Source organism: Coptis chinensis, chromosome 8 (assembly GCF_015680905.1).
Source record: "Coptis chinensis isolate HL-2020 chromosome 8, ASM1568090v1, whole genome shotgun sequence".
Taxonomy (NCBI): domain Eukaryota; kingdom Viridiplantae; phylum Streptophyta; class Magnoliopsida; order Ranunculales; family Ranunculaceae; genus Coptis; species Coptis chinensis.
Window position 1 is genome coordinate 27783752 of NC_141463.1, and position 16351 is coordinate 27800102.

The following is a 16351-nucleotide window of genomic DNA, read 5'->3' on the forward strand; positions in this document are numbered from 1 at the left end:
CCATAATCTTACTACCTGTTCTGAGTTTAGACCAATAAGCTTGTGTAATATATCTTATAAAGTTATCTCTAAATTACTTGCCAATAGACTCAAAACTATCATTGCCCTTTGTATTTCTCCGTTTTAGAGTGCTTTTGTGCCGAACAGGCAAATCACAGATAACATTATTATTGCTCATGAGATTATGCATACCTTGAAACACAAGAAAGGCAAGTCTGGTCTTATGGCTATCAAGCTTGATATGTCAAAAGTTTTTGATAGGGTGAGTTGGAACACCATCATTTCCATTCTAAACTCTCTTGGGTTGAACACGTTGGCGGTTAACCTTGTCTCTCAATGCATAAATTCTGCACAGTTTTCTATCATGGTGAATGGGTCACCATATGGTTTCTTTAAGTCTAATAGAGGTCTTAGGCAGGGTGACCCTTTGTCCCCTAGCCTTTTTATCTTGTGTATGGAAGTTTTGTCGAATGAATGATCGTATTCAATCCAATAAGATACATGGTATCAAGATTTCTCGTACAAGCAAACCCATTGCACATTTACTTTTTGCGGATGATGCCTTTATTTTTTACCATGCTAATCTAGATGAGGCAAATGAATTATTGGATGTTCTTAACATTTTTTGTAGTATCACTGATCAAGATATAAACTATGAGAAATCAGGTATCCATTTTAGCAAAAACATGTCTTCTAATGAAAGTACTAGTATAATGAACTTGTTACACATGAAGAAGATCACTATAGGAGAAAAATACCTTGGTTCCACTCTTTTCCTTGGGCAACCAAAGTCTGAGATTTTTAATCATCTCATTGACAAAGTGAATACTAGGCTAGCTAGCTGGAAAAGTAGGATGCTTTCTCAAGCAGCTAGAATTGTCCTTATAAACTCTATATCTTCTGCTATACCTGTTTACCATATGAGTACTTTTCTATTGCCAAAAGCTATTACTTCAACTCTTAATGGAATTCAAAGGGATTTCTGGTGGAGAACTAATAATGGTAAGAAACACCCCCTCTATTTGAAAAACTGGGGGTTCATATGTCAATCTAAGAGAGGGGGAGGACTAGGAATCAGAGATATGAGGCTAAACAATCTTGCTCACCTTAGTAGAATCCTTTGGTATATTATAACTAAACCAGGCTCTCTGCTTTCAACACAATTAAAAGGTAAATATTTCCCTCACAATAATGTTGTTCATTCTGTACCTAAAAGAGGTTGCTCTTGGTTCTGGCATGGCATACAACAATTCCTCATGATAATCAAAGACCACTCTGTGTGGCAGGTAGGTTCAGGTAAGGATATTAGTATATGGTCTGACTCATGGATTCCAAACTTACCTAATGGTAAAGTACCTGTTCATACTGTACAAAATAACTTATATACATATGTTTCTGATCTTATTGATATGCATACTAGGTCTTGGAATATAGACAAATTAAATCTTTTGTTTGACTTAGACACCTCTCTAAAGATACAAAGTATTTTCCTGCCCCGATCAAATCTGGTTGATGTGTTGAAATGGAATCTTACTAAATTTGGCATACATAGTGTTAAATCTGTGTCTCACAGTTTAGGTTTAAGAATTACACCTTCTTATAGGTATATAACACAAACCTAGCTTTCTGGCATAATGATTTAAGCCCTAGAGCCACTCTCTTTGCTTGGAAGTGCTACCATAGCATTGTTCCGACAAGAGAACACCTTAGTACTATTATCTATATACCTAACAAAGCTTGTTTGCTTTGCAATACTGCTATTGAATCTGTGAAACACCTTTTGCTTCATTGCCCCTTTACAAGAAATATTTGGTATTCAACACCTTGATGTTTCAGGATAAGTGCTTATGAAAACTTAAACGTAAAAGAGTGGATTGATTTATGGTATAGTCCACCAAAGAATTGGCCCATTGATAATAAGCTTTGGACAGGAGCATGCTTGTTTATAACATGGCACATTTGGTTAGAGAGATGCAAAATTCTGTTTAATAATTCTAAACCTAATGGTGTTTCTTTGATGCTGATTATTAACGACTACATTCGGAATTTCAACCTTGAAGAACAGGTTTTAGGGCCACCCGCTACTCTAACAGCAGTTTGGGAACCCCCGCACCCTGGAAATTTGAAACTCAACATAGCAGCAGATTTTAAAAAAGGCAGTAAATGGTTTGGTTTAGGTTATATATTAAGGGATCACAAAGGTATTTTTATTGCTGCAGAATCTGACAAAGGAAGAGGAGGGTCTATTGAAGAGGTTGTATGTAAAGGAACCCTGCAAGGAATCAAGTGGAGCAGGAGTTTCAGAAACTCAATCGAACTAGAGGTTGAAGTGAAGGAAATTCAAAACTTTTTGGGAAGGAAGGCATCGAACATTTCTTGGACTTCAAGGAATATACTGGAGGATGCACTACTAGACTATAATCTATTTTGCTTTATCTGTACTAAGTGGATCAATAGATCTACTAATAGTGTTGCACACTGTATAGCATCAAATGGACACAATCTCCCCCCACGTTCTGAGTGGCTTACACAACCACCTACTTGGTTAATGAACGTCTTGGGGGCAGATAGAACTCATATCCATATTCCACTATGAGTTCATTATATATAAATAATGTCAGTTGATCACCAAAAAAAAATAGTACAGAAGCGCGATTTTCTTTTATTATGACCGAGGAGGTTTGAAAGTTTAACCACTTAAACTTCATATGCTAGCTCGTTATCTTCGACTCCACCATTTCTCTTACAATTCCAATAGTTAGATTACACCAAGTCACGAAATCCTCCTCAATTCCAAGAGTTGAGGCCTGGGAGGATGATATTTCTTTAGAATTTAGAACGCAAGCTGCGATTACTTTCATATTCTACCCCCTTGATTGATGAAATTTATGGGTCCCCCTATAACCCATGGCCCATGCAGAGCAACATATAAAATAAGAAAACAAGAATAAAACTTTTAGAGTTCCTAACATTTATCTTTGTGTTTTTGAAGTTGGTACAAAGTTATGGAGTTTGGGAGTGCGGAACTGAGGTATAAGTTGTCTATGTGGCAATGACATTAAAGTTGTTGATAATTATTTAATCTATTGCTACCTTCAATATGTGATAACTATTTCTCTACACTGAACAAAAAACTACAAATTTTTTTTCCCTCTAATTCGACCTTAATCTAACGGCATGGATTTTTTAATACAAATCTTTAAGATCATCTTGTGGTGTATGTTGACTGGAAGGTCACATCATATAAGAGAGAGTTTGTTGCAAGGTTGTGTAAGGCTAAGTCAAATGGTTTGGTGGAACAAAATACCAAACCACAATAGCACAGTGTATACCGTTAGTAAGATAGCGAAACCAGAACCAATAGTTTGTTTTTTCAGTCGCTAGTGGTACAGGCGTACAGCCAAATTATCGTTAAATATCGTAAAAAATTAAACCTATCTTATCCGCCATCAGCAATAGTGGGCAACCAAAAAAACAAGGTTTTTGTATACGCCACTCACACAGTGTGTAGACACCTAATATTTGTTTCTCTCCTCATTTTACCATTTCTCCCATCTTGAGAGAGACTGAGATGGGAGAAAGGGTAAAATGGGGAGAGAAACAAATAGAAAGGTATCTACATGCCTGTGTGAGTGGCGTATACAAAAACCTTGTTTTTTTTGTTGTCTACTATTGCTGATGGCGAATAAGATATGTCTAATTTTTTATGATATTTAACGATAATTTGGTTGCATGCCTGTACCACTGGCGGCTGAAAAAACCAAATCATTGGTCTGGTTTCGCTATCCCACTAACAGTATACACTGTGCTATTGTGGTTTGGGTTTTGCTGCACCAAACCATTAGACTTAGCCCAAGAGAAAGATAATGTTTATCTCCTATGTGAAAAGAGTATAAAAGTAAAATTTTCATTGAATTGGTCAAAATTGACAATTTTGCCTCGATTGAGAAGAAACTGAACATTTCTTGCTTTTTTTAGGATATTTCTCGTGAAACAAAGTCGGTAATCTTATTTTAAAATACTACGATGGCACAATTTCATCATAGATAGTCCACTCATGCAAACTCAATAAGTTTTCTTTTGGGCCAACATGGTTTATGATCCGATGGTTTGTTAACTCAAAAAATGTCTAAACTAGCTTGTTGCGCCAACATGGTTTATGATCCCACCATTGTTTTAAACTATACATGTTTAGACACCAGTATATTTTTTTTGTGGTCACTTTAGCATTTATTTTAATTGTTTTCGTTTTCATTTAATCCCGAAATTCCAATCAATGCTTTAAGTAGATTCAAAAGTAGATTTACTACAATTTTATGCAACAAATTAAAATTGTAATGGACTCAAGTAATCGATGGATTGAATTCATTACGTACAAAATTGAATTATAACTAATAAAATTTATTATAAAAAAACTAAAAATAAGAGTTTGGGGAATTAAGGTTTAGAAAACATACCAATAAACATACATATGAATTATTGGGGACCGAGATTTGAGAATGTTATTACTTTTTTTTCTCTTTCATCTTTTTGTTTTTCCAAACAAGGAAAAACACTTGCCAAAAAGTGTTGTTTCTCAAAATACATAAAATTAGAAATGGAGAGCTTTCTTATGTTAGTTAGGGGAAGGGGTTTTATTTTTTGGTCATTCACGATTGAGGGTTTAGTAACAAAATCATTTTCATATATATAGTAGTCATTTTTTTGGAAGAAATTGAGGGTGAGCCAGGCAGCGACAGGGCCCCTCCCCCCCCTCCGCTCATAGCAAGAGGTCGGGCGGTGGGGCGGTTTTTTTTCAAATATATCTTATAATATATATAGTAATACACACCTGTACTACAAGAAATGAAGAAAATCATTTATCATAACTCAAAAAATAAATACAAACAAAGATACTTATTACAAAAATGCGTAATAATTTAAGAAAATCGACTTCATATAAAAACGTATTCTTTCTTATAGTGACATATAATTTACATTGAACTTTAGTCTTTTAAACTCATTCAAATCTAAAGCCTATATGGGTTTTTAATTTTCAACATTTAATCAATTCAATTCAATTCAATTAAAAAAAAAAAAATTGACTGGACCGCCTAGAGGTGGCCTAGCCTGCCTAATCGGTCTGCCTAGACCCGCCTAAACAGTCCACTGATTTTTTAAACGACTTGGGACTAGGCGAGTCGATCCCCTAACACCGCATCGACTGATATTTAGAACAGTGATTTTCAGAGAAATTAAACTTTGTACATAAATAGTAAGATAATAAAAAATAAAAAAAGAGATCTCACATCTCATGACCGCCAAGTTTCAACGGGATTTAATTTCTTGGTACACGTGTCGTATTTCTATTGGCCACAAGCAATTGCAGCCAAAAATGGGCTCCCACTCTTGCCTCTTATTTTCTTTGGGGCTTCAAGCCGTAACACCCAATCTCTCTCAATCCCACGTGCGCGCCTTCCAAATACACAAAAAAAAAAACTCGCTCAAACCTCAATTCCTCTGCTTCATTCCACATATATATATTTCCAAAAGAGCTTCATTCTTGGCCTAAACGGCATTTCAAGAAAAAGCATGATGAACGTGGGAGGGCTTCTAGGATTCGAGAAAGGAATAATACTAGCACCAATGGGTGCCGACGTTTCTGGACCAGAACTCGTTGCTGCTGTAGCCAACGCAGGCGCCATCGGTCTTCTTGCAAGCCCAGTTGTATGGTTTCTCGACCACGGCGCACTCTCAATTTTCTATCACTTTTTATTTGTGTCTGGGTTCTAAATGTTTTTTGTTTCTTAGGATAATTATGATATGACAGTGAAAGCAATCAGGGACACTAAGAAGTTGACGGATAAACCATTTGGAGCAGGAATTTTATTGGAGTTTGATAATGAGAAAACTGTAAAAGCAATTTTTCATGAAAAGTTGTCTTGTATGGAAGTTTATTGGGGAAAGTTTCCTAAAGAAATGGTTGATGAAGCTCATAAACATGGTGTTAAAGTTATACATCAGGTAGCCATATCATCAGTTCATCACCATATTCATATTTTTTTTGTTCCTTTTCCTAATTCCCTCGAACGATTATTTATAGGGGTGTATTTGTAGGTAGGATCTGTGAAGGCAGCGGAAAGAGCTATTGCGGCTGGGGTGGATTGCATCATTGCTCAAGGTGTTGAAGCTGGAGGTCACGTTGCTGGAACGGTTTGTCTCTTGCCCAATTTCTTTGTGTACACAACAGATTTACATACACAAATACATTATCTAATCATTGGTGGTATAGGTTTGGGATTACCATAAATAAAATAGTATCTCTTGTAAAATATACTTACTGGAGTACTGCAAATTTCGTTTCAATGACTTGTAATTTATCCACCGATCGGATTGGTTCCTTAATATATGCTTATGTTTGAGCTAGAAGATCTAGGATAAGTGGTTTAGAGTGTTATGAAGGCTACTAATTTATGAAATTTCTTGTTAATGAAAGCTATTCTTGTCGAGCAGATTGCTTTAATGGCCTTACTACCTAGAATAGTGGATTTGGTTGGAGATCGGGGTATTCCAGTTGTTGCGGCAGGATCTATCAGTGATGCTCGTGGTTATGTCGCCGCACTTTCCTTAGGTGCAAAGGGTATATGTGTAGGCACAAGGTACGTAATCATACTGTTGAAGTACAATTTAAGTCTTTAAGGGGAATTATCCCTAAGTGCTTTGCAACAAGGGTTCCTCCAGTTAGCTCATGGTCCTCCAATCTTTGACTATTAATCCTGGGATGGTCATCGAGCTTCTGAGCATTAACTATAGTTTCTACTTTCTAGTTAGCATCTGTTTGCGAGCTTCACAACTTAAAACCATACAGAGCCCTATCGACTATTGAAATCAAGGCAGTCAAGGGGCCAGGATTAATCTGCTTCATTTAGATGTTGGTAACTGTTTATCAATTATCGTATATGAGAGATTCTTTACTTCACTAATATAATTGAACCAAATGAGAAAACTTGCTGACAATCTTGAAAAGCAGGACGCTCTAGGCATTTTAATAATTGGAACCCTATTCTAGATCCTTAATCAATCCGTTAAAAGTTCTGTTGGTTTTTTCTTCCGTATGTTAATCACAGTAGCATATTCACTTCTGCAGGTTCGTAGCAACCAAAGAAGCTTATGCAAACGAGTACTACAAACAGCAGCTCCTCCATTACACTGAACAACAAACCGACCGTACTGATCTATATGGACGGCTCACATGGAGGGCTCCTGTCCGCTGTCTCAACACACCCTTCCACCAAAAATGGAGGAAATCACCACAGTATGATGATTTGGTGAATGACGAGAGTCAACCCATCATCGGCTACTCCGACATATTCTCTGAGGTTAGTTCTCTCTCTATGAACTTCATCATCCAAAGCTGAACATAATGAATACATATGCATAAACGTCTGGTGAGTCGAAGTTTCATGATCCACAATTACCAGAGATAAAATAAACCACTGTATTAAGAGAATACTACAACACTTAAATATCTTAAGAAACATAAAAAATCTATCCAAGATGAACAGTAACCATGACTGTGAATCTCACAATTTCTGTTTCCCAACCTGCCCCAGTCCATCATAAGAACATACAACAACCAAAGCATATGCCAGTATATCTTCCTGCTGAGTTTACAAGGGAAATGACGTGTTCAACAGAGAGAATAGTCAAACTCACATATGTACTGATATTGTCGGCTCGTGATTCTTTCCTTTTGTTCTCCTTGTTGAAGAAAGGGCGTGGATGGAAGGATTGACGTCATTGTATTATTAAGAATGTTAAGAATATACAACTCAGTTCTACTTACTTTTTACCAATCACCCAACATTACAACTCTTTTGTCTTGTAAGTGTCTTGTATTTTTTTGTTAAATCGAGCCTAGTGTAGAACCACTATGCCCTTAAGACAGATTTTACCCCTCATGGTGTTTGAAGGTTGATGGGAAACTGTCTCCCAAGATAGAAAGGATTTCCTTCTATAGAAAGATAATACTTCAATTCTATAGAATCAGCGAACATAACATAGTATTGGACTAAGAACAAGAGAGAAAAGAAAAATCAGAAATATGTGATATGATATATTTTTCTCTCCAAATTCATCCACTATTTATAGGTGAGAAGTGCATTTTCCAAACAATAAAGTAACTCTTTGAAAAAGTTAGGCACCTCTTTGAAAAGTCACATGTTTCGAAAGGACACACCATTTCGACATAAAACACTGTTTCGAACCAGTGCCTATTTCGAAAAGTCACACCTTTTTGGCATAAAGCATTGTTTCGAGCCAGTGCATATTTCGAAAGGTCGCACATTTTCAGCATAATACACTGTTTCAAACCAGTGCACCCTTTCGAAAAGGTTTTTCTCTCTTTACGTACTGTTTTAAGTGAAATCCATTTCATCTCAAGTGGGGTAACTTAATAAACAAATTATTCATTCATATCTCAATGGATTTGTGCAAATCCATTTTTCTAACAATCCCCCACATTAATGAAGATATGCCTTTTTCTATTATAACCATCAGGATTTATGTTCTTTTACAAATGAAAAGATATCGCATCAGGTCAAATCCATTTTTCTAACAATCCCCCACATTAATGAAGATATGCCTTTTTTTTCTATTATAAACATCGGATTTCTGTTCTTTTACAAATAAAAAGATACCGCATCAGTTCAAGTAGCATGGGAGGCCTTTAACTTGCCTTAGTAAAAGACGATCGGATCTAATTGGACGATCAGTAGACTTCAATTAATATTCTTGAACTGTCAGCCGTTTGTATAAACCTAGACAATCATCTTCACGCAGTACCTTTTGGAATACTGTTAGTTCTCACGTTTGTGTTCATTTTAGCCTTGAACACTTCTTGGTTTCAGATAGTGCTTATGAGACATTTGCCTTTAAAATTCTCATAGAAGCGACTTCGCACTAACATATGTGATTTCTATAAAGAGTATCATGCAATACTCCACTTGGATAACATAACTTTCTAAGATATAATAAATTATTTAAAGCTTGACTTATCCTAGTCTCGCGGCAGCTATGCATTGTCTTATATAAGAATGGGTTAGAGCATAATATTACTCTTCAGTGCTCACTGAGTCACATATATAATTCAGTTGGCCCATTGAACCTAGATCTTGGGATCTCCAATCAACTAGGTTAGTTTTTCCATTATGAGGACTCTTGGTTGATTATTTCAAAGGCTTTAATCCCATTCCCCTTGATAATATTTCCATTTGCTATTCTGTTAAACCTTTTGTAAGCGGATCCGCAATATTATATTTTGATCCTACATAGTCGATTGAGATAACTCCATTTGAAAGCAATTGTCTAACGGTGTTATGTCTACGACGGATGTGTCGAGACTTTCCATTATACACGCTACTTTGTGCTCTACCAATAGCAGATTGGTTGTCACAGTGTATACACACTGTTGGCACAGGTTTAGCCCAGTTTGGAATATCCTCTAAGAAATTTCGAAGTCACTCTGCTTTTTCTTCAACCTTGTCCAATGTTATGAATTCTGATTCTATAGTGGACCTCCCTTTGCGCGTTTGCTATGAGGATTTTCTTGAAATTTATGCATATCTCATAGAGTAAAACACCACTAACATTTGATATCTTTTGAGTAATGCTTCAACAAATTTCCAATTTTGAATTAACTAATTCAAAGGAGATACATAATCCCCCACATTTTTTCAATTTCTCATGACAAAGTCAATAAATTGGAAAACCATTCAGATATATGTTTTTAAAGTGAGGCGTCTTGTTAAAAATGTCACATGTCATTCATATAGTGTACGTCTAACCACTTCTAAGACCTCAATTTGCGTACAAGTATGTTGACATTCACGTGACTAAATAGTCAACCATTTAGTACTTATGTTGGTTATTGGTTATGTTCACAAAGAGTCACAAAAACTCCAAGTCTTGAACCTTATCTTACCAACAGGCCAGTGTCTTGTTCGAAATATTTTGGTTCCGCTTTCAAGTGTTTGCCTTTTCAAACAGTCGCACATTTTCGTCAAGTTCACTTTAATTCTACCTATGTTCAATGAACCATCTTTGTTTAAACCCAAACCATATGGCGCCAAGACCATTACAAAGACCATGGTTGTTATTTAAGTTACTGGACGTCCATTAAATTGAACACAAACTAGTGTGCTTCAAGCACTTCATCGACGCAAATCGACTTTCCATTCAATCAGTACGTGAACCATTCCCTTCTTTGACATCTCTTCAAACGGATTGAAGGAATTTCGAAAGTCACCTTAGCGTTCACTACTAAAGAATTGCTAAAATATAATTTATGAGTGTGTAATTAACTAGAAATACATACCTGTCCCATCGCATGAAAAGATCATAGTAATGAACTATGGCAAGAAAACGTTTCTGCCACATATTAATCTTTTGACCACCGCTTCTCAACGAAACGTGAACAAAACACTTCAAGATTGTTAGTGCATTAACAATAAGTATAACCAAAATTAATTCAAGGCAAGAAATATGTTTTAAGTTGTTAGGAACTTACTCTTTACCAATCACTAAACATTACAAATTTTTTGTCTTGTAAGTGTCTTGTATTTCTTTGTTAAATCCGAGCCTAGTGTAGAACCACTATGTCTTTAAGACAAATTTTCTCCCTCACGATGCTTAAAGGTTGATGGAAAACTGTCTCTCAAGATAGAACGAATTTTCTTCTATAGAAAGCTAGTACTTCAATTCTATAGAACCAGCGAACACAACATGATATTTGACTTAGAACAAAGGGAGAAGAGAAAGATAAAAAATGTGTGATATGGTGTATCTTTCTCTCCAAATTCATCCACTATTTATAGGTGAGAAGTGCATTTTCAAAACAACACAGTGACTCTTTGAAAAAGTTAGGCACCTCTTTGAAAAGTCACATGTTTCGAAATGACGCACCATTTCGGTATAAAGTACTGTTTCAAACCAGTGTCTATTTCGAAAGATCGCACCTTTTCGGCATTGAGCACTGTTTCGAACCAGTGTCTATTTCGAAAGGTCGCACCTTTTCGGCATAATACACTGTTTCGAACCAGTGCACCTTTTCGAAAAGGTTTTTCTCTCACATTTCATTTCAAGTGGGGTAACTTGGGAGACAAATTATTCATTCATATCTCAATAGATTTGTACAAATCCATTTTTCTAACAAAGAAGATACCTAATTTCCAAATAAAACTAACATTGAAGTAACTTGTCATCATGTCAAACCCTTAGCTAGTATCTACATTCTTATAGCTTGATTGAGGTGATTCTATCAAAACCATGATAACCTTTCCATCCTCAGCCGTGATATTGGAGTCAAAGTAAAGCAAATCTTGAGGAACATGACATTAACATATTCCGCTTAAGTTCGTTTTTGAACATTTATTTATCTTTACCTCAAGTGTAGTGTTCTATTAGCCTTAGAAACACATTGATTGAAATGAGTGAGCTCCATTACAACTCTATTGAGATACTTAGTACAGTCCCACGTGGGATCCTTAAAGCCTAGCAAGACAATATAAAAGCCTCTCCACTCATCAGTCATCACCAATTAGTTTAGAATTAGATGCTCCAAAGTTTAAGATGCATCAAAACAACAGGCTATTGTATTTTGCCCAAACGCCCGTTTACTCCAAATAAGTTGACGACGTCTTAGTCTCAAGTAACCCCTCGCTGGTTAATGTCTGTACTAGTCAAGGTTATGGGAAATCCATCCTAACCAAACTTAAGATCAATTATCATGTACTGAACTCGGTGTAATTGACGCCTTCAAATGTTCGTCTCGACTGTCTCTAAATCACAACTTCTTCCGTGACAAGCCCTGCCCCCTGGGTGTATGGCCAAGACTAAGCTCTGGGACCAAAGAAAGATGAAAACACTCAAGTCTGAACACTTACATGCAATTTGCTTTCATTTTTTGACCCCTAACAAGAAACCTGAACGTATCATCATAAGACTAGAGCAATTAACACGAAATATGCAAGCAATTTTTCTTCTTTGTACCAGGAATTATGTATCACATATGTCGCCGGTTGCTTCGTCACTTGCCTCATGATCGTTCATTACAGTATTACACTTAAGTTTAACCTATAATAATATCATTCTTCAATTTCAGATATATCTGATAGGCTGCCCTCATTTGAAATATGTTACTATACATTCTTCCATTATTTCTCACGCCTCACCGTGAAGAGTTTTGTATTTACAACAGTCTTTTTAAACCAGTCTTTCGTTAAGAACATTTGTCCATCTTACATTGTTTTTGGCTTTTGCTTTTACAAAACAATAGGAGCTCGTTCTTCGTCGGTTTGCAGGACAAGTTGCAAATCCGACAACAGTTGGTCAGTTGAAAGACATGGTGATGCTAGCAGGACAAGGAGTAGGCCTTGTTAACGATATTGTTCCAGCAGGAGAAGTGATTAGGAGATTTGTGGAAGGGGCACAGGCCATAATCCAGGAACTAGGTGAAAGTTACCTTCCTAAACCCATTGCTCAGCCGACTCCCACAGATGATCATGAAGAAAAGGGAAACAAAAAGATTAGGAAATGGATTAAGAAGTTGTGCTTCTGATTAGATATTCGGCTAACTTTCCCAAAGTTTGTTCAAACGTACAGACCGTGATTCTTGTGGGGATGTCATAGCGAAATTACCAATTTGATTAGAAAAAATGTTGCTTTAGTCATTATTGTTCTGTTATGAGTGTCTTGTATCATTGTATGGGATGCATACTGTTACTGCCTGAAGAATAACTTCATATATATTCGTAAATAAATCAACAAAAAAATAGTCCAGAGGACCAATTTTGGGCCAAAATAATCACTCACAAATACAATTTTCGAGTCAAAATAACTAGTAAGGACAAATAGCCCGGATTTGAAATAAATGTTTTCCGATTTTACTCTTTCTGTCGTTTTGGTATGTGTTGGAATCTTTTGTGTATTTCTAAATACTAGTGTGTGTGCAAAGGGGAGGAGATGAACATCGGGTTCGGGCTTGGGCTTGGGCTTACTGTTGTGGGTAGTGGTTTCACCAATTGCTTAAACTTGTTTTGTTTTTTTCTTGAGCAGCAAGTTTCGGTGTTCTATTAGGAGTTGGTTTCTCTTCCTTATCTGTTTAGGAGACCGACCTAACATCTATAAATAGAATTGTGAGTCTATAGAGGGAAAATACTTCAATAGAAACCCATCTCAGAGAAACAAAAACTCGTACCTGCCCTATTCTTCTTCTCTTCTTCCTGTAGCCGCTAAAGAGAGTTATATTGTTGTTCTAGATAGTAGTTTGTTCTAGTGCAAAGTCAAACTACTATACACCATTGAATCCTATGAGGAAGACGCCACTGCTGTCTTTCTGCACCACTGGAAGGGGCGAAATCTTTCCTTAAGGACAGTCTAATACGTGCCTTGGTGGTTCCCTATTACTACTGTCTTTATCTACTATTCCTTCTGTTTTACTCTAGTTGCTGTGTTCATACAACTATTCTAACAATTTCAAGGAAAGAACTTTGTAGTAGAACAAAGGAGATTGCTTTAATACGGCAATCAAAAGATAAGTCTTTTACTTTGAGTTATTGTTTGTGTTATTAGGTTATGACTTTAGAAATTTTATAATAATTTCGTTTTTGTTAGGAAAACCAATTAAAGATTGAATGTCTATTGATCTTTTGTGGTTTATCAAACCCTATATGGTTGTAGACCTTTCTCCTACATCTGTGGGAGTTAAATCTGAGATTTCTATCAAGAAAAACGTCAAAATTCATCTTTTTGACAGTTGCATCACTCGTTACGGAAATTGCTATAACTTTTAGCTCAGAGCTCGGTTTTGCAATCCTCTTCTTGTGTTGGATAGATGATTCAAAGAGCTTTCCAGTGGTATAAGGCTTGATACCCAATTCGTCCTGAGCTGGTTCAGAGTTACAGTTCTTTTGAACTATTTTTTTGGAAAGAGGAAAATATGGTAATCCGGTTTTCAATCGGTTAGGTATCGTATTCTTTCACTCTTTGCAATTCTTTTAATTTGATTATATGGTGATATTCTTGCCTTGAGTTGCATGCTAGTTTTTCTTATGAGGGAAATCCCTAAGCTTAAACTTCTTTAATAACCTAGTCAACAAATTATACGTGTTTATCACTAAGATGTTAATTGGTTTGACTAGAAGTAGTTTGATATTAATTTTCTTTGTACATATGTAGATGTATGTAGATGGTCTAAGAGAGACCTTAAGATTTTTAATATCAACCACACTCAAATCTTGGATAATAATTATAATGTATTCAATGCATAATTGCTTACCTCTATTGAGTGTACATGTTGTTAGACGATGGTTATAATTATACTGTTGTGAAAATACATGTTAGATGAAGTAACTTGTAGCTTATATCCAATATAGCATATGTTAAGTTGTGTAGCATGCTAGTTTTGGATATTAATCATCGTGGATTTACTTTGAACTTGATAATAGTTTATTGGTAAATTTTTCTAGTTGAAGACATTAATGGGTTGAGCCATTAGATGTTGTGGTAGTACTTGAGGTCTTGTTGATAGGGTATTCTATCTTACTTGAGCTCATGTAAAAAGAGGAGGTGGAGTCATCAGTTATGTTGCATATTCAGTAGCTAGATTTGCTTAAATATCGTATATTTTTTGTTGTGAGGGGTATAGTTAAAGTTTACTTTTTCTGAACCTATGATATGATATTAACCATGTTTGGCATGAATGCATTATTTAACATTGGCATGAAGCTTAACCATGTCATATATTATTAAGTAATGAGCATCGTTATCTACGAGAGGAAATAATATGGAAAACAATCAATATCCTCCTAAACCTAATTTAGTCAAGGAGATGTAAGGTTATGGACTGTCTTCTTAGACAATATCCTCCAGTGACTATTTTAGACAAGCAGATATAATACTTGTAGATTGTCTTATTAGGCATTATCCTCATATGACTATAAATAAATAGCCAAGGTGATATACAAGTACGTGGATTGTCTCACTATGTAAGTTGGGATGTTGAATGATGAAAAGAAGAATGATAATGATATTATTTTGGGTAAAACCCTTTTCATCTAATTCTTCTATTCTTTAAAATTCATTTGAATCACTTGTGGATTTCCTTTCATATAGATAGCATGAACATAATATAACTATGTTTAATATGATCCATAATCATATACTTGAGTAAAGTATATTCTTGTCATAAGAGTGCATATTATTGTTGTTGATTCTTTTAGTATTTGTAGTGGTACAATGTATTTTGCATGTAAGTTTGATTAGGTTGAGTAACCATTGAACTGTGGGGGGTGGTGACCTATATGCATGACATTGTTTTACCATAGTTTACCTCACAAGATAATTGGAAAGACACTGAACTACAAAGTATGTAAAGGTCTTGGGCCTATCCAAAAATGCTTCAAAATGTAGGGGGTGTCTTGCCAAGGCTATTGTGAATGAATCTAAAAGAAATATTTTTTGAGACCTAGAACTATCTAGTAGATGTTCATTGGTGAAACTCATAATAGTGATGTTTGTTTTAGTTGTCATGCGTGATAACAATCTTGTAGATATTACACTATTATTGAATGTCTTATATGCTAATTTTATTTTGAGGATGTGCTTTCTGTAAAATTGGCACAACTACGTAAGAGGATCCCATAATTTTTTAACAAGAAATTTAGAAGACTATCAGTGAGTATATCCACCATTCATGGTGATGATGTTTATATACTTCTTGAGGAAGATTCATTAACCTATAAGGAAGTTGTTTGTTTATGAGAAGTGTCATTTTTTAAGGATACAACTCCTCTAAACTGGACTCTTGTTTTATTGGGGGATCTATAAGTTGAATTGGATCTTCAAGAGAAAACTAAAGTGTGATAGTTGTATTGCAAAAATACAAGGCTAATAATAATAGCCAAGGAGATTCAATCAGAGACAAGATTTATACTACTTTGAAACCTTGCTCATGTAACTAGAATTTCTTCTACAGAATTCTAAAGACTCTAGTTGAGTAGTTGTGTGGAACTACAATACCAAGTAGTACCAGGTGATGAGCTGAAGGTATACAATTTAGTTAAATCTTTGTATGAGTTGATTCAAGCGCCTATAAATGGCATGAGCAATTCAACAACATATTGGTGTCATATGGATGTCAAAGTACCGTTGTTGATAAAGATGTGTACTTTCTTTAGAGTAAAGCAAGACATATGTGTTAATCTCTATTTGTTTAGATGCTTTAATATCATGAGTGCTAGCATTGAGAATGTGTATGAAATAGAGAAATTCCTATTTGAAACACATAATAGACCGTTATTAGAAATGATAGTTC

At 35.6% G+C, this 16351-nt stretch overlaps 2 protein-coding genes across 3 annotated transcripts; both read left to right on the forward strand.

Moving 5' to 3' along the window:
- The first annotated feature begins 470 nt into the window (after nucleotides 1-470).
- On the forward strand, nucleotides 471-2596 carry LOC147480898 (uncharacterized). The gene is made up of 2 exons (XM_086578777.1): nucleotides 471-1603; nucleotides 1837-2596. Exons 1-2 carry the CDS (start codon nucleotides 471-473, stop codon nucleotides 2594-2596), a joined length of 1893 nt encoding a protein of 630 aa, XP_086434903.1.
- A 2806-nt stretch (nucleotides 2597-5402) lies between these two features.
- Nucleotides 5403-12838, forward strand: LOC147480899 (uncharacterized). Of its 2 annotated transcripts, none has more exons than XM_086577847.1 (6): nucleotides 5403-5706; nucleotides 5791-6003; nucleotides 6097-6192; nucleotides 6493-6638; nucleotides 7127-7358; nucleotides 12314-12838. In XM_086577847.1, the coding sequence occupies exons 1-6, from the start codon at nucleotides 5572-5574 to the stop codon at nucleotides 12593-12595; spliced, it is 1104 nt and encodes a 367-aa protein (XP_086433973.1). In that variant the 5' UTR covers nucleotides 5403-5571; the 3' UTR covers nucleotides 12596-12838. The 2 variants fall into 2 exon arrangements, with proteins under 2 accessions (XP_086433973.1, XP_086433972.1); XM_086577846.1 differs by lacking the exon at nucleotides 12314-12838 and adding an exon at nucleotides 7593-7867 and having other exon boundaries at nucleotides 5433-5706.
- Nucleotides 12839-16351: the final 3513 nt, after the last annotated feature.